Here is a 19,414-nt window from a genome sequence, read left to right as displayed (position 1 = left end):
CGGCTACGCCGCCGCCCGAGACACCGCGGGCGGCCGGACGATCCGCGGCTGACTCGCGGCAGGGTCCCTCCGAAAGCCAAGGCGATTGGGCCCTAGAGCCCCGCCGGGGCGCCGGGAAGGACTGCTAGGAGGTGAAAAACTTGTGAGAACTCCGAGAAAGCCCGTTGACAGTCTACCTTCTACATGATTATCATCTCATTTTCCTTGCTCATGAAATTTCTGTTAACTTTGAACAGGTGATTGGGACTGTCTATATTTAGAGTAACCGAAGCCGCAGGACACATGAGATGCTTTGGCTTACCATCCGAGACCATCTTTGCTATTTCCTGACTTTAATATGTTTTCATATCAGCCTCCTTAGTATTCCGTACCTCTCAGTTTTATAAAATGCTGAGCATTATTCTTAATGCGGAAGATGAAAAACAGATATTTGTATAACTGTAATTATAACTCTTCCCACCCTCTTCCCTCCTGTTTGGAAAAATAAACTGGGATTCTTGAAGAATCATTGTCCAGTGGGAGGTATAGTGAACTTGAACTCAAAAGACCTGGGTCTGGGTTGTTTCCTTGCCAAGTCCTGTCAGACTCTTTTGTGACCCCATGGATTGTAGCCTGCCGGGCTCCTCTGTTCATGAGATTTCCCAGGCAAGAATACTTGAGTGGGTTGCCATTTCCTTCTCCAGGGATCTGCCCAGCCAAAGGATTGAACCCCTGTCTCTTGCACTGGCAGGCGGATTCTTTACCACTGGGCTCCCTGGGGAGCCTGAGGCTCTGAGATGAGGGTCTACATCCTTCTTAGCTGTGGGTGGGGTCCTCACTAAAACATTGATTGCTCATACCTGAAGCAGAAATGATGAGATACGTCCCTTTTCATTCATAGGACTTTGTAAGCCTCTAATGAAATAAGCTGTTTGGAAATCTTCTGTAAATGTAAGTGTTCTGCACATGTAAGATGTTTTAAAAGTACATAATATTTTTGAACTTAAATGAAACACTTTTGAGGAAAAATGAGAAATGTTAATTGAAAAATAATTCAAACAATATGCAAACTACAGAAAGGAAAGTAAGTCCCTCAAAATTTCACTATCAAGAAATTATCACTGTTAATATTTGAGCATTTTCAGACAACTCTGCATGTCCATATTTACGTATGTATGTAAATAGTGTTTCAAAAATTAAATTGTATTCCACATTCTCTTATTTAAATGCCTTTTCCTCCACTCAACTTTGCATGATATCTAATATTTATTGATCTTTAATAATGTGTCAAGCTTTATCTAAGCCTTTTAAGTGAATACTTATTTAATCTCAGAGCACTGGCATTGAGTATCTACTTTTATTATAAAGATGGAGAACTGAGGTTCAGAGAAGTGAAATAACATATTTTTCCAATTTCCTGCCACTTTAAGGAGTCTTACAACTAACATATTTACTTCTGCTTATGGCTTTTTCTACTTTTATTACTATGTCTTCAGCACCCTGTTTATTGGTAGTCAAATCAAGAGAGCTACTTATTTAATACATCGAGTCTCATACCTGCAAATCTCTGGGGAAAGAGACTTAGGGGTTGAGAATCTTTTAAACAAGCTCTCCTTGGAAGTTGTTATGTGTGCAGTCATGTTTGAGAACCACAACCCTGGTTTAAATTCCTAGGTTGGGTTTGCTGGATCAGTTTTAAATCTGAGACATAATGCCAAACGGCCCTCCAGAAATGTCAACCAGTTTACATTCCCACAAACCGTGTGACTAATTTAGGCTCTTTTACTTGGATCTCTTTTTCTGTTCCACAATATTATCTTATAAATTGCTTCCTAGTTTGTCATCAGGACAGTAACCTACTTGTTGGCTATTTAGCGTGTGTGTGTGTGAGCTAAAGTTTCAATTTGAGGTTGAGCACTTGTTTTGAAATATGTTAATTATTCTTAAGTTCAAGAACCTTTGTGCGTATTCTGTTCAACGCTACCTTCTCTTCCTGTCTCATCTCTCCAACACCTTGCCTCATGCTGTTCTCTTTCTGGTCTCCAAGCCATTGTCTTCAGGGCTGTAAAATGTATTTTCCTAAAATCCTACTGGATAAATGAAAGTATAAACTGCATAATTAGTACCTCCAGGTGAAAAACAGATTCTTGTTATTTCCATAAGAAGTCAACTACAATCTACCTTCCGCCCCCCATTTGATCTCCCTAGTTTGTCCTATTCTTAACCCAGAGTCCTTCTGCCAAATTCTCCAAAATATCTTGATCTTACCAACTTCAAGTCTCCCCACATCAGAACTAACGTCCTCCCCCTTGGCTACATGAACATCATTCCTTTACTGGATCCCAGAGTTTATGAAGCAAGATTCTCCTTGTACTAAAGTTCTAAATAAAACTCCCTTTCTCCTTTTCAAAAACTATCTTCTTCCTACCTAGGAAACTGGATTTCTTTGAATTTGTCCTCAAAGTAAAGAGTTATTTTCTCTCCTAAAGAAGATAGACTTTTTTTTTTTTAAACTCATTTGTTAACAATTAACCTTTAACAATTAAGATAGAGACACTTCACAAGTTATACACAGACAACCCCTAAGTGACCATGTACTCTGGAATATTCAGTAGGAGGGTGAGTCATTTCAGACTTAAAGTTTACATTATTCATTTATGACAGTAATTGTTTCTAATTGTCTGTATCTTAAAAAAAAAAAAAAACAAACAACATTTAAATCTATGTGCAGGGAATAAAGCCCTGTAAAATTAGACATAGGTAAGTTACCTGGATTTCATTTTGCCCAAAAGAATATAAAAATGTCTTCTCTTTCTAATGCATTTATGCAAGTGAGAGCTTTCATTCTGATACAGTTTTCTGAACCAAATTATTTTATAAACTGTTTCAGATCAGAAGATTTTTAGTCTGTAAATGAGAGCATGAATGTGAAAGGAAGACGGGTTAGTACAAGCAGAATGTTGGGCTGAGGTCCTGACACTTTCTCTTCCCTTCTCTGAGCATTTGTTTCTCCTTGGGCTGTTTCTATGTGATCTAGAAAGGCAGTGTTTGAAATCACAAATATTCATTGACAATTCCATATAGGAGGCTGAAAAAAATAAAAGGATTTCATTGTTTTGATGATTTTGCAGAGAAGCATTCTATGCAGCAGTGATTCAAAGAAAAGGCTGTATTTTCATATATGTGGTCGTTCAAATAATGGATCAGATTTCCTTTAAGTGAGGACATAGGCGGACAGGAATGCTAGTAAATTCCAGGGGAATAAACACTATTCGGTGATTTCTAATACTGCTGCTTTTATTTTTCAACATTTAACAAACACCAGTCTGGCTTAATTCTGGCATGATCCCAACCTTGAGAACGTCGAATTCAAATGAACACAGAATCATCTCAGAGACATGGCTAAGCCATCTTCATACCCATGACATTTTGGACTGAAGATCTGTCAGAACACCTCCCAAACATTAACCGATAAAAATCGCAACCTCTTTCAGGAACCGGTTTCAGAAGAGAAAATTAAAACCTTTTGAGCTGTATCCACTTACTGTCTATGCTGAGAAAACAACCCATTGTTCTGCTGTACAAATGACTAATTTGACTAATTTTTTCCCCTGACTTGGCAGAATCTTTTATTGAACTGATTGAAATGACCAGATGTTTTGGCAGCTTATGTAGACATAATCTAAGAAACTCAGTAATTGACTTAAGTAAACGTATCAGGATGTGGACTGGCAATAGAATTGGGGATTCTCTGTTCTGTGATGACTTCAAATCCCTTTTTAAAAGGAAGGCTGCTTGTGTAATTGAAACACACAACAGAGATTGGCACCATCTCATTCATTTACTTTAGTAATTTATAGCCTATATAGATCTGAGCATCTCTGTAACTTTCAGAAAAAAAAAGCAAGGAAAAGCTTCAGCATTAGAGAGCTATAAAAAATTGTCTGTGAGGCTGTCTGCTCAAGTGAAATGAAATACTTTTCTACATAAAAATCCCCAGATGAAAAGATTGAAGCAGAATTTCATTTGACTCAAATTAATCTAGAAAATGATACAATTGCATTGCCTTAAGTTTTTGAGTGATTTTTTGAGAAAATATTTAATGCCAGAATTTTCCATGTTACTTTTTGATTCTCCATTTTGCTTTGAGCATACTTCTGTGTTATAATCTCTACTGATAATAAAAATATTCATCATGAATAACTCACTAAGGTCAACTTTCTCTTAAAAGCCTATAACCAAAAGAGAGATTTTAAATGGTGGTTTATTCCTTAGAAAAGGAAACAGTCTAATAAAAAAAAAGGAAACCGTCTACACGTCTTTCTGTGTCTAAAAGCCTTCCAAGCTAGGAAGAGCACAGGGCAGAAGGACAAACGTCAAACTTTGGGCTGGACAATTCACTTGGCCTCAGTTGTTTTTTTTTTTAAGCCTGTTTTTTCCTTCTCCTCTAAGATTAAGGATTCCTCTTGAATTTGTTTAGGAAACAAGATTTTTGAATATCTCTTATTTCCCCCTTTTCCTGTTGCTTCCTACTCATTCATTCCTATATTTTAAAAAATGCCTAGAACCTGGGCTCTGGCAAGTGTGCACACTCACCCCCTCTGCACTTAGAACTAAGTGGTTGATTAGCACCTGTGTCCAGGAGTCCAAGCAAACTTCCTCTTCCTTATCAGCTTGGAGAGCAGAGGCCATTACGTTCTGATTGGCACTCTGCACCCAGTGTTCTTGTAAATATTGTTCTGTAAGAGCATAATAACAAACCCGCCAGCAAGTTAATCATTCGAGCGTTGTTTTCCCTTCATGTGGTCAGAGGCAGACTGGCTCCACAAGTCTTTCCCTGTGCTGGGTGACACAGGAACCTTCCTGTCCTTGATAACAGCCCATGCCAACAACCAAAGGACTGATCGCTCTCTTTGAAATCTGGCCTCTCTGGGTTGGTTGCTGGCTGGCCCTGTATTAGGGCAGATTACAGAGAATTCACATGAAACTAACTGAGGCCTGCTTGAGGCAGAGAGGAGAGTAAAAATACTTTATGAGATGATTTGGATGAGCTGTCACCCAGTGGGTGCAGGATCCTATCATTGTTTTCTGCAGACAGAAAACATAACAACGATAAATGAGCCAGTCTCTTGTGACGTGCTGGTTAGGATGATTGACACCTACAGATGTGCTGAGTCTGGGCTGCAGGTGCCAGATGTTGAGTAGCACTCAGGGACGCTTGGTGGCCGGCGCCATTCCCCTCAGTTAACGATAGTCCCTTACTCTTATACCGGTTCCTCCCACTCTTCATTTCTTGGTTGATCCTAGGTTCTGAACACTGAACAAAAAAGTCCAAACCAGACATATATGAAACTGCAGTGGCTCTGACTCTTTTTAAAATATGCAGTTGTATTTTGTGATGGTTTTTTACCCTAATCCTGTTTATCTATTTAAAAAAAATTTTTTTTGGCCACTTCACAAGGCGTGTGGGATCTTAGTTCTCTGACCTCTCACTTGCACTCCCCCTGCATTGGAAGCTTGGAGTCTTAACCATTGGACTGCCAGGGAAATCCTTTTGTGATTTTTTAAAATATATATATATATTTATTAGTTCATTTATTTATTTTTGGTTGCACTGGGTCTTCACTAATGCACAAAAGCTTTAATCTAGTTGCAGTGAGTGGGGGCTACTCTTTACTGGGGTGAGCGGGCTGTTCATTGCCGTGGCTTCTCTTGTGGCCGGCCACAAGCTGTAGGGTGCATGGTCTTCAGGAGTTGCAGCTCCCAGGCTCTAGAGCCCGGGTTCAATATTTATGGCATATGGACTTAGTTGCCCCGAGGCCTGTGGGATCTTCCCAGATCAGGAATCAAACCCACATCTCTTGTTTCGGCAGGAGGATTCTTTACCACTCACTGAGCTTCCAGGGAAGCCCTGTGATGGTTTTTGAAAGCAAATTGCTTCCTATGTTCTGAACATTGAACAAAAAAACCAAGCAACTCCCCACACACATGAAACAGCAGTGGCTTGGATGCTTTTTGAAAAATGCAGTTGTATGTGTGATAGTTTTTGGAAGTGAATAGCTTATTTTATTGAACTCAGAGTAAAGGCAGTGGGAACACCGGCTTCTCATAAATTAGTGCAGTGCATACAGCCCTCCATGGAACCCTCCAGCAAACCTGAGTTGGCTATCATCATCCCAAGTTGTGGGTGAAGACCAGAGGCCAGGGAGATTACTAACTGATTGGGCTGTGAATGGAACACACATTTGCCTGACTCAAAAGTTCTTTCCACTTACCCCAGGCTCAGAGCACTGCTCCCTGACATATTGAAAAATGATTCTCCTCTCTTGTGGCAGCTTCCTTATGAGTGAGGGATATCATTTACAAAAAAAGAACAAACCAAAACCAGTGGTGTCCCAAACATCAAAATCCATTTCTACAACATTATGAAAAACATAGGAGTGCTTAAATTTTATTTTCCTGGCTGTATCCAGTGGGATAATTGAGAAAAATAGGCAGAAACAAGACTGTTTAGCCTGGATGGAAGGGAAGGTTGGGGGAGAATGGCTACACGTATATGTATGACTGGGTCCCTTTGCCATCCACCTAAAAGTATAACAACATTGCTAGGCGGATATACTCCAATATAAAACAAAAAATAAAAAAAAAAAAGAGAAAGAAGACCGTCTAATGTTAGGATAGAGCAATTTAAAAAAGGAAATAATCAGCAAAACAAATGCTTTTTGAACTTTTTATTTTATATTGGAGTATAGCTGGTTCACAATGTTGTGATTGTTTCAGGTGGACAGCAAAGGGACCCAGCCATACACATACGTGTATCCATTCTCCCCCAAACTTCGCTTCTATTCAGGCTCCCACATAACACTGAGCAGAGTTCCCTGTGCTATACAGTAGGTCCTCAAAACAAATGTGTGTGTGTGTTTTAATTTTTAAATCTGTATACCAAGCTTCTAAAAATTTGGAAACATTTGGATGATTCACTGCATTTTCACTTTTCGCATAAATGTCAGGTGCCCTGTAGATACAGCAATCGTCTTTTTTTTTTTTTCAGTTCAAACTTTTCCACCAGAAAGATGTTTCGAGAAAGAAGGACCTCTTCAGACATTTCCAAGCCCATTTGTCAAGTGGATTGCATTTGTACCCTCTCTTAAAAAGATGCTTTACAGAGTATGAGAGCAGTTTTTGTAAATTAATATCATCATTAAAAATAAGCTGTCTTTCTTGTCTGCCTCCTTTGACTTCTTGTGCAAGACTGCTGGGCCGGGCTCTGCAGGCAGCAGTTTTGGCATGGCCCTGGAGCCCAGGGGAATATTAACTTACAAGGCTTTCCCTATTTTGCTTTTACATGTCTGAAACTATTTCAAAACTTAGCGACTGAAATACAAGTTATTAAACACACTTTACTGGAGTGTAAGGAGTGCTTTCGCTCCCCTCCCCCTACTTGGAGAAAAGATGATGGGGAATGAATTCGTTTACTCAGAAGACTTATTTATGCACTGGCCACTTCTGTATCTACCTTGACACATTGCCCAAGGTTATAAAATGATAGTTACACAGAAAATGAAGCTGAGTTCATTTACCTAGGGTTAGCTCCTAGAGGCAATTTAAATGCCACACTAGGATTTTTAAGTACCATTATGTTTTATTAAATTTTCATGTATTCTAGTTGAGTAGAGACACTGGGTGTCAGCTGAAATGGGAACGAGCAGGTTTTTGGTTTCTAGTTGTCAAAACCTTAAACTTTACACAGGTGTCTGTGCCCCTTCTTTCTGGCTGGGCCCTATCCCCAGGAATCAGGCGCCAGGTGGGGGAGGGGAGCTGAGCTCCTGAAGCCTCCTGGGGGTGTGCATTTTTATCCCCTTCCCTGCCTGCCTGAGCAAGAATGGCTGGGTTCAGACGGGTCTGTTTCTCTCCGTGTGTGTTCCTCCCGGTAGAGGGGCAGACACTGCTGGGGCACCATAGTCACAGGAGACTGGGAAGTGTCTGTGGGTCTCCAGCAGCTGGAAAAGGTTTGAGGCTCTTTGGCAGATGTTTGCTGTTCCAGCCACTTCATTAATGTTGGAAACTAAACCCCGGACTATTCCTGACCAAAGCCCCATTTTGTGATTGACAGCTGGGGTGTGCTTCCTTCTACGGAAGCCCTTTACAGTCTGAGATCAGGAGAAGGGGAGTGGAAAGAGAGAGATGAGAGCAAAATAGGAGCTGGGCTAGATGCCGGTGCTGAAAAATCAAAACTACAAAGGAAGGAGAGATGGATTTAAGGAGAAAGACAAATTCAGGACAGCTAGTGAAGATCTCAAGTCCCACCAAGTTCTCGAGTCTTACACACATTATATAATGATCCAAAATTTCATGCATGAACTTATTCCATGACATGTACTGAGAACCCACTATGTGCCAGGTGCTATGCTGGTCTTGATGGTACAAGATGAATTGTTCAGTGGCTGACACTAACGCAGAGAAGACAGTAATTCGGTAAAGAAACCCCTAAGATAGGGACAGCAACCACAGTCTTGAGAAGTGGGGGATATTTTTCCAGAGGAGGTGACATATGAGATGGGCCCTGAATTACTTTTTCAGGCAGAGAAGGAGGGAGGGGATGGGGTGCCTTGGGCATTCTCATTGAAGGCAAGACCTGTAAAAAGGCACGGATCATGAAATGCCAACCTTGTGAAACAGATATTATGATGCTCACGTACAAATGAGAAAACAGGCTTGTTTTCGATTATAAGCAACTCGGAGCTGGAGGCTCCAGACTCCAAGATCCGGCATCCCTCTCCACTCTACCTGGAGACTTGTGCCCTCAGACCCCTTCTGAGATTTCTTGCGTCTGTGGTAGAAAATAGAAAAGAAGGGAAGTCCAAGAATTATTACTTAATTTATTATGTAGCTACTTGAATACGCTGCAGATTTCCGATCGCAGGACCAGTTGCGGGAGAGTCTGAGCGAACGTTGTGCAGTGCTCGTGTGCACTCTGGGAGGAACGCGGGCTGGAGGGCGCGGCGGGCAGAGGCGAGGCCGGTTCCCCCAGACCCGGCGGCTGGGGCTCTGGCGCAGTCCAGTCCCGCTAGCCACCCGCAGCCGTCGGGCGGCAGAGCGGCGATGCAGGGGCACAGGAGCGCGGCTTCAGATGCGTGTCTGAAGAGAGGGGGAAGGAGAGGACAAGAAGGGGCAAGGAAAGGAAGAGAGGAAAGAAAGAAAATGAAATCAGGCTGGCAGATGGGGAGAGGGGGAGAAGCGGGAGTTCGATCGAGCAGAGGAGGCCCGAAGGGCTGGGAACCGTGGGGGAAGGAGAAATGGGCGCAAGCCGGGGAAAGGGACGGTGGCGGTGGAAGAGCCGGCGAGGGAAGGACCGGGCAAGAGGTGGAGGAAAAGACAGGGGCCAAAGGGCGCGCGCGTTCCGCGAAGGCCCGACAGAGGGTCCAAGCGGTTAACGCTCGATCCCTCGTCAGGGTCGCTGGGTGCGTTGCAGAGGCACCCACACCCCACGCCACGCCGCGCCCTCCGCTCCCACCAAACACTCAGTTTCTCGTCTCTGCAGACAGCGCTGCACTTTCCAGCAGGAAATTTAGCTCCGCATCCAACAATGTCCTCTGCTTCAACGCCGCACCCCTGGGACGGTCCCCAGCTCGTGGCGCAGCGTGTTCTGAAGGCGCAGGGTGGCGCTGCCCGGACTGAGCCTGGAGCATCCTCTGCCAGGCTCCGGGCAGCGGACAGGCCGCGGAACCCGCCACCACGGCCGGGGGCGCACCGGGGTCCAGCAGGGTGCCCTCCAGGCCTTGCGGCGGGACGCGCGCCGCCACCCGGACACGTGGCCGCAGCTCCCGCGGGCCCTCGAGCTGTCTCTCCGCGGGGGAGAAGAATGAGCATAAGGAGATATGAGAATAAACGAAAATCGTACTAAAAGGAGGGGAGAGGCGGCAGGGAGCCAGGGAGCACGCAAACACTTTGGGAATGAAGTTCCTGAAAGGCGCGTAGCAGGCCACGTCTAATGTAAGGCTATAATTCGGTTTATTATTACTTTTTTTCTAAGTGCTTCGTTATTAGTTCTCCAGACGTGGCCCTTCCCTCGGAGTCGAACCACTCGCCCAGGCGCGCGTTCACTTGCTTTGCGGCGACTCGGGCTCCGGGACAAGAAGCTCCGCGGGGAGCCCGCCGCTATCGAGACCGCGAGATGTCACCAGCCACAAACTCGGTCTCGTCTCGGCGAAGGCCATCCGCATCTGTAATTCTTAATACACTTACGGCCCCAAGCAAACCAATTTGCAGACAAAATCGCGCGGAACTGGCAGCACCGCCAGTTTCTGGGGAGGATGCCGGCAGAACGGTCAGTCCGGGTGCCTAGTCTGAGTGGGGTCCCCTCGCCCAGCAGTTTCAACTGAAAACAAAAGTTCGTTCAGCTGCTAATTGGAGCAGACTCGGAAGTTAGGCACCCAGGAGGCAAAAGACAAAACTCTTCATGAACGCGTGTCCTCGAGAGTCCCCGAACCCTGCGCGTCGCCAGGGACCTGGGGGAGGAACGCAGCGGTGCCCGAGTATTCGGCGCCAGGAGCCACCACCCGGCCGGCTGCCTGAGGACCGGCCGCACCGGCAGTCACGCTCCGCTGGCCCTCCTGGAGGCGAAAAAGGGTTTATAAACAGAGTTAAAGAATAAAAAAAGAACACATGTTTTTTACTGGTTCCTCTTTTTTTTTTTAAAAAGTTTACTGGTGGGATAACGGACAGCGCTAGGGTCATTGATGGCTTGGGATCTCCGTGGAACCATTACGTTCGCGATCCCAGTGCACACTCCGGGTGCTGGAGCGCGCGGGCTGGGCGCGGGCTGCGAGCCTAAGGAACGCGAGGGGATTCCGTGGTCCTCGGGAAACGGCCTCCGGAAGTCCAGATGGAGAGGGAAGAAGGCAACCAGATGCTGGGGGTCGTCGGTTCTGTCGTCCGCAGCCTCGGGAGCCACGGCGAGGTCTCCGCTTCTTTCTACTAACAAACCAGGACGTGCCGGCCGGCTGGGTGCTGGCGATGGGAGCGGGACCGGGAGCGCAGCATGCCCGGAGCGCCGGGCTCGGCGAGGGCAGCGGGCAGCGGAGGCCTGGCCGGCAGGCGGGGGCGGCGCGCGCTCCCCGCACCGCGCGCACACACGGGCGCGCACACTCCACACACACACACACCTGGAGTTCGTCCCGGGAGGGGGGCGGGGAGGAGAGCCGAAGCAAGTGTCTTAAAATAGGCAGGCAGAAGAGCGCTAGACGCTGAGAGGCGGGAGGAGGCGATCGCGAGCGGCAGGCACTGGGCGCGCAGGTCCGCGCCGGGTTGCACAGGCGGGCTGGGCGGGGTGGGCGCCGACGCCCCTCGGCGGCCAGCCCTCTGCTCAGCTCCGCACCAGGCCCCGCAGGAAGCGCGCGCTGATTGACAGCTGCGATGTCCCCAAAAGGCTCCGCGAAGATGCTGATCCGCGGGTGGGTCTAGACGCGCGGCCGGCGCGCCCGGTGCCGCCTCCCCTCCGCACGCCTCCTGAGCCCCGCCGCCTCCCGGCCGCGGAGGAGCCGGGCCGAGGCCCCCGCCGGCGCGCCAGCCCCACTGCCCCGGCTGGCGGGCGCTCGCCCGGGCTCACCATGCACTGCCACGCGGAGCTGAGGCTGAGCTCGCCCGGCCAACTCAAAGCAGCCAGGCGGCGCTACAAGACTTTCATGATCGACGAGATCCTCTCCAAGGAGACCTGCGATTACTTTGAGAAACTTTCCCTCTACTCCGTGTGCCCGTCGCTGGTTGTGCGACCCAAGCCCCTGCATTCTTGTACCGGTAAGACGGCCCGCGGGGGCGCAGTGGGGTGCGGCAGCTTTGGCCCCGGGGTCGGGCGCTTGACCACCTCTGTTCTCCGACCCGAGGGCGAGAGGAAGGAACCCGGGAATTCTGGGCCCCTGCAAGGGAACTAGGCTTCTCCGCAGCTAGCATGGCAGAGGCCTCTGCAACTTGCCGAAAGGCCTCACAAGGTGACGATGGCCAGGTTGGAAACGCAGTCACGGCAGCGCGTCCCCGAGAAACGGTGGCTCCGCAGCGCCCTGGGATCCGCCGGCAGGAGAACCTTCCCTCTTCCCAGCTCCGCTGTGGTTTTCCGGCAGAAAAGGCTTGTTTTTGGGCACAAAAGGCAACCCCTTGACCTGGTTCAGCGCCTAAATCATTGTTTCAGGAAGTGGTGTTGTTCTCACCTGAGTTAACTCGTCCAACCCCCTCCTGTTTCCAGTGAGAATTTTACATGTAAATCAGTAGTATCCTGAGGTTCCCAGAAAAATCGTGAATCCACTGAAGTTTGCTTTAAAGGATCGCCTTCTGGGGAAGTAGTACTGGGAAGTGTGGCGTTGTGCGGCAATCTGAGGTCAACCCCCTGAGTTCTAAGCGATTGAAACAATGCTCACAATAAAAACGGTCCTCAGGTCTGGTTTCCTTTTTCCATAAGAGCTAAGACCCTTGGGAAAGATAAAGAGCACTTAATAAATATATTTTAAAAGTCGTTGGTTTATGTAGAAAATAAATCCAAAGGTATTTTTTTTAAAAAAAAAACACTTTACATTAAGAGAAGCTCCAAGTTTCATAGTGCCCTGGTATTATAAAATCATTATAATTTGAATTTAGACTATCCAAACGTGGGTATAGCAAAAAAAAAAAAAAATTTTTTTTAAATAAAAAAAACCTGTTGAAGGTAAAAAGTTTAGTATTTCCAAACTGAAAGACCCTTTGAGGTTATGTTTGTTGAATGGGTGATATGAAATAAATGAATTTAATTGTACTAACATTGAAAAAGTAAAGGGAAGTGTTAGCAGTGGTTTTCAAAGACAATTTTGCAATGTTCAGGCCAACTGCTGGTACACAATGCTTGGAATACTACATTTTCTGTTGGCTCCATTGACAGGCTCTTTAGTGAAATCACTAAATAAGTGTGTGAATAGATACAGCAAAGTTCTTTCACAACCAAGTTGTTCCTACATGTGTTTGGTAATCAATGAATATTCTATTCAGTTACTCCTTTGTAAAATACAATTTGTCTTAAGGTGAAGCTAGGTCTGATAGCCCAGAGCAAGAGTTGAAATACTGAATTTCAAAAGCCAAGAAATTTACGAAACAAGAAATGAAGAAATTTTAGAAACAAGACAGATATGGTTGATATTGATGTTTTTACTTTTGTGTGTCTGCTGTGTGTTAACCCTGGGATGAATCGTCCACATAGATCTTGAAGAGAGGAGGTAGGCTGAACCTTATTTTGAGTATGAAGAATCATTTCCTGAAAAAACTCAAATCCCTTAAAGGAAAAAGAGAGTATCTGTTTTAATCATAAATCTCTGTGAACCCTGCGAAGACATTGCATACCTGGGGGTCCCTAGGACAAAGCAGAACAGCTTCTCCTAAGCACCTTGGCATAGGCTGATGCCTGCAAAGTTTTTAGTGACTTTGTACCATGCGTTGACTTGAAGGCAGCTTTTCCTGGCTTTTAGCAGTCACAGAGTTGGATCATAGAAGAAATCATGCCAGAAAAAGAGTAATAAATAGCCTCCAAAAACAATGATCCAGTCATCAGTCGAGGCTGAGTAAGTTCTGTGTTTTATTGAACCTTGTGTGGGACATAAATCAGAGGAAAATACAATGATTCATATGTACTTTTGTGAGTGTTAAGAGTGAATTGCACATATTTCACAAACTAAAAGTTTTGCTCAGTCTTGTGCTCTTGAAGTTCTTTGATGGTTTGTTGGGAAGCATGGTTGTTGGCACTGACATTCTTTCCCTATCATTCCCGCGCTTGATTTCTTTAGGTTATTCTTTTGAAAAGTGTGTTATGATTTTGCTCTAGTTGAGATTTAAAATATAGAAACTGGGATTGGCCAGAGGAATTAAACCCAAGAAAACTGGCTACAATAGTCCATCCTTTCAGATCATAAGCTTTCAGTGGGTTTACGATTACAGTTAAAGCCTTACATGTATTAGATCATGGGAATACCATTAACGACTTCTCAAAGGCTTTGCAAATACCACGCTTTGAAAGTTTTGCTTTTAACTGTAATATTCAGGTTCACAAATCTTAGATTGGATGGACTCAATTTTTTTAATTTTTATTAATTGAAAAAAACAGCAATAAGTTGCTGGCATCCATAATGAAACTATATATACACATATATGTATATATAGGATAGAAATAAATACCTTAGCACTTTTGGTGGAACCAATGAATAAATTATTCAAATCAAGTGAAAGGCATAAATTGGAATTAAAGTTACTGAACTGTCTCATCCTTTGGTTTTGCTATTTTAAGATTTAAATAACTAAGACAAGTGAAGTTTGTCAGATAAAATAATGAAAACTAAGATATTAAGTGACCACCCTCCACAGTAAGTACATAAAATTGTAGAGAAAAAGCTGCAGTGTTTTAAAAGCCTCTACATAATTAAGCAATCTGTGTTGTTTAGATTTAGCAATCTAAATGTCAGTTTATGATACCGATCTCCTCAGGCAGAAGAGCATGTATTCAAGTAAACTGAGAAATGGAAACATTTTTCATCAGGCAGATAATCACTTCACAGTAATTTATTATTAGATACTCTAACCTTGATGGAATACTCATCTTCAAAAAAACTATTTGTTTGAATAGGTCTTTTCTTATTAAAATATAGTAATTTTAGTTTTAGGAAGCAATCTCTAAATGGATTTAAGTTTCCTAATAAATCTCTTACATCATATAATAGATACTGAGTGAAGCAATTCTTTTCTTAAGGCCAAACTAAAGGAACATTTGTCATTAAATTTAAAATGAAATAACTTAGAGTCTCCATTTGGAAAAAGAAAATTGTTATTCCAACCATTGATGAATGTGGAACATGTTTAGAATTGAGTTTATAACATGTTGTTCATATTTTAAAATCTGATAACAGTAATCTTTATTCAGAGGGGAATGATATTGCCATTTAGAAGCCAGTGATGATCTCTCATAAATGAATGTTGACAGTGATTGAAGCGAAATATGACTTGCAGTGTATGATATCATATTTAACTCTCTGATGCATTGTTTTATTTTTCTGGCTGTGATGACTGTTTCTTGGTGGGATAGTCACTTGAACTGGCTTCTCAGGACAGAACATTGCAGAGGTATCGTCACGGTTCCTTTGGAAGAATCTGTCTTTCAGTTTGATCTTTAGAAATGGGCAGGATTTTTAAATTTGAGGAGTGTTTGGAAAAAATGAGTAACTTGAATCACAAAACCGAGTTGTTACAATTTACCCTAAGAGTTTTCATATGAGGATACTGAGAAACCAATGTACTGTGCATAATTACATGTAGCATTATAATTATTGATATTTATAACCTAGAATTATCCTAGGTCTTGGACACGCACATTTAGGGGGAGTTGACTATGACATTTAAACATTTTATAACCCGTGACCGCTACATGACTTTTAGTGATCTTACTGAAACCTATAGTTTAATTCCTTTTCTCTTCTCTGGGTTCTGTTGACTGTCTCCGGGACCTCCAGTGGCTAGTCTTACAGAGCTGACTGGTGAGTTTTAGAGCTGGAAGGAAACATATCAATCACAGACCAAGCTTCCCAAGTATACATACTTTTATTTTTTGCAAAGTCCCCAAACTCCCCTCCCATCCAGGCTGCCACATAATATGGAGAAGAGTTTCATGTAATGTATGGCTGAGACCTTTCACTTCACCTGAAGCTATCACAACATTGTCTGTTAACTGACTATACCTAGTACAAAATTAAAAGTTAAAAAAAAGTGCTGTGGTCACAAAAGTGACATATGACAGCTTAGATGTACTTTCAGCCTGCACTGTACACTGCTGCCTTTCATATTAGGGTACTTAGAACTCAGGAAGAGTTTTCCAACTCAGTTACACACCCGGGACAAATCCGCAGAGTCACACCCAAGAGACAGTCAACCACTCAATTAAAAGGGGCATGTGAGGAGGGGTGTTTATCTTAGGAGGTGGCTTTGAGAACATTTTATTCTTTGGTGGGTCTAAGAGAAACAAGTTCTTTTGGGTGGTGTCCTTGGGTTCATTTTTTTATCATAAAGATTGAGTGTTATCCTGGTTAAGAATGAAATGAGGTGTGGACATGTGTGATGACTTCTTTGGGAGTTAGGGAGCTGACTGCTGCTTCATGAGTTGGCTCCAGTGAGTCCCCAAATTGTAGCTCAGTTTTTTAAAATTAGAGCTCGAAACCCATGGATTTTGGGAGCCTGGGTCCTGGGCCCTGAAATGTTGATGGAGAAATGTAAACTGTGGGTTTGGAAAATGGTCTTTATCAACAGGCATTTGTATTTCTGCCAGAGGCAAATGGGTTTTTATTAGCAATTACTCATCTCTGTCTTTCCTGTTCCCATTCTCAGGGTAAATAAACTGAGGAATGCATGGGAGAGAGGACTCAGGATTAGAATATATTTGGAGTGGAGCTTTTTTTTTTAATGCCGAGCTCTTTTGGGATCCTCAGCTATCGTCTCTTTCTTCCTTAAATTTTATAATGCCTCTGCTAAATAGAGAGGCTAAGGGGATTCCTTAGGAGTCAGTTTTAAGGAGTTTATTAGCAGTTTCTTCTGGTTCTGCTTTTTCTAATAGGAAATGGGAAAGTGATTCCAAATTTAGCAAGTTAAAAACGCCTTTACAAAAGTCTATAATCTTTAGTATCATTTAACTCAGTAATTTAATTCAACAAATATTTACACTTGGTTGGTGACAGGCAGTCCCATTAGTTTTAAGTTTATTTTAAGTCTTGACTAACAGTGGGGATATTTTAAACCTTCCTCTGAAGCACCTGTAGAGCCACTACCTACCTTTCTTTGTGGTCCTCTGAAGTCTGTTCAGCCACTTTAGAATTGTGGCCATTAAGGGCATAGTAACCCACTCTGGTATTCTTGCCTGGAGAATCTCATGGACAGGGGAGCCTGGCAGGGTTGCAGAGAGTCGGAGATGACTGCACTTCATGACTGAAGTGACTGAGCACGCACGCATGACAATTAAATCCTTTTGCTTACCATCTGGAATTTTCTCTTTGAACGCCACCTGAAGGGTATTATCAGCACCAAAATTGTCACATTAACCTCCTTAAATGCAACTCAGCTGACACTGTATAGATAATAAATCTTTTATGAAACCAGTTCCTTACAGGGTCAGTTGTACCTCTGGGTTGAAAATAGAATTTGTGATCCCAGCGTCGCCTGTATACAGTTGCTAGTTTTACCATACCTCGGAAATCTAAATGAAAAGATTGTTAACATTTTTACACCCAAGAAATCTATGTGAAAAGCAGTAAGGATGGTAAAATGTTGTTGAAATTGTAAAGAGAGATGAAAATGAGAAAAGAGACGGAATAGGGAAAAATAGAAAGAGTAGGTTTCTTTGAAACTCTTGAAGCCCAGTGGCCTTCAGGATGACTGTAGGGGTGACACAAAGGTGGCTTCTAAGATTCTTCTGTCCCTATGTGGAGAGGAAGTGACCAATGCTGATTTTACTTAGACACCTCCCTGGGGGCCCCTCAGGGAAGAGCCTGGTGCCAGTTCTCTGCCTGGCATTTAGGCCTCACGGTGCAGGACTGAGCCCGTGTGAACCCAGAGCATTTTTAGGTGCTGTTTGCACTTTGTTTCGAGGTCAGAAGGAAGAGGATCAGGGGTGGAAGTTAGTCAGGGCACAGACCAGAAGCGCCCTCATTTGTAGGAGCCTGGGGACTTTGGTGTTGGAGCCTAGAGGCCGCACTTGCCACTCATCCATCCAGAGTGAAGACGCTTTGGGTCCCCTGGTGACACTGTTGCTGACCTCTTAGCTGGAATATGATTAGAGGCTGTGGGGCTTTGGTTAGATGGATAGAGGCCTCATTCTGCGTTCTTTTGGGGAATGTCAGTGTTCATTCTGATCTTGAGATGATGGAGTTTTTCTTATGGATCCCGGACTCTGCTAGATTCCCCCCCTTCTAACCCAGAACTTGCCAAAACCAACAGGTGCTCTCTGGCCTGTTGCAAATCACTGGGCTGCAGGTCTTTTGGGAACAGTGTGACAAACAGGAGGAAAGAGAGAAAGAAAAATAGAGAACCTTCGGGTATAGACTTCCCATGTGAGGCAAAGGTCCTCGGTTCCACCCGGCACGCCTGCCTCCGTTTCAGCTGCTGTGATGTTGGAGTGGTTGTTTCTCCTTCCGTAACACAGATGACAGGATTAGAACTGGCCTTAGGATTGATCAAGAATGGGGTTCAGACCAGGACCATGCACCAACTTAGTGATGTTAATAAAATCAGAAATACTCTTGGTCCAGGAGGAGAGCTGTTTGTTTTTCACCAGAAATGCCTTGCAAACCCTCAGAATTTAATTTATTTTTATTGCAGTTTAATAACAGTTAAAAAAAGAAATGTCTTGTTAAAATGAATGCTCTAAATAAAAACACTGTTAATTTTCCATTACAGTGTCTAATTACTTATCATCACCAGGGCATTTTTATATGGCGATTTAACTTCTTGGAAGCGGAAACTTGGCGCACATTTAAGGAAGAAAGCAGTGCAGCCAGATAGATATCAGAAGAGGGTCTAATTATATTTGGGCTGGAGTTGGCGCTTACACATGATTGCTCTGCAGAAGGCAGGACGAGGGTCACTGAGGAAAGTCTCTGGTTTCTTGAGTGCTGGTGGAAACTGAATCTGGAGGGAGAGATGAGGTGCCAGTCACCGCTTGAAGCTGATGTCAGGACTTCTTGATCAGCCTGGAGGTCAGCTGTAAATGGTCCCTGACTCCCATGGCAGGGTTCATGAGGATGAACGTGGCCCTTCTCCAAGGAGAAGCCAAGATGCCGCTGAGTAGAAGCCAACCTGGGAGGCTCTTGGCACAAAATTAAATATGTTAAGAGTCTGAGCAGAGAGGCTTACGTGATTCCTTTTTATTACATCTCTCTAGCTCACCACCATGCCCTTAGAAACATGTGCTTCTGGATAGTAGTGATAGATAACTATTTTCACAGAGTGCTTGCCACCGAGGTGATGTCAGTGTACTTTTGGTCACTATTAAAAAAATCACTTCTGTGTTTGATACATGATAGGATGATTGTCTTTTTGCTGTTCTTATGTGAGGGACATGCAGAGGTCTTGGGCTCGGTGGCATCTCATGAAGTCAAGGCTGTTCTTCCATCCCAGGAACACCAACAGGTCTTTAGCACTGACTTACCTGCCAGCTTCTACCACCTCCTGCCCCCCTCCCTTTTCATGTGGGTACTTGAAGTTCAGGATCATGGTCCTTTTGCACACAAGATCACAGTCGCTTGTAGATTGGAGGATGTGTCACTTTGATGTTTCGTTTAAGCTGTCTGGGAGAATCAGTACTGCACATGTTCCTCATAGAAACTTGTAAACAACAGAATCCTGTTATGTTCTTTTATCTATTGGAAGTCAGAGTAAGAGATGCTCAGAG

General features: G+C 44.0%; 1 protein-coding gene across 1 annotated transcript in view; it reads left to right on the top strand.

Moving 5' to 3' along the window:
• The first annotated feature begins 11,443 nt into the window (after positions 1–11,443).
• The window catches only part of BARX2 (BARX homeobox 2), a 79,753-nt gene continuing 71,782 nt past the window's right edge, over positions 11,444–19,414 (top strand). Inside the window, exon 1 of the mRNA XM_055415878.2 lies at positions 11,444–11,775. Coding sequence (XP_055271853.1) covers positions 11,589–11,775 — 187 coding nt within the window. The 5' untranslated portion in view covers positions 11,444–11,588. The remainder of the gene's footprint in view (positions 11,776–19,414) is intronic.

This window comes from Moschus berezovskii, chromosome 25 (genome assembly GCF_049115385.1).
Source record: "Moschus berezovskii isolate FMDL1 chromosome 25, NW_MosBer_1.0, whole genome shotgun sequence".
NCBI classification, from domain to species: Eukaryota; Metazoa; Chordata; class Mammalia; order Artiodactyla; family Moschidae; genus Moschus; species Moschus berezovskii.
The sequence above is the reverse complement of the archived record's forward strand: the minus strand, read 5'-3'. Positions and strand labels throughout refer to the sequence as shown.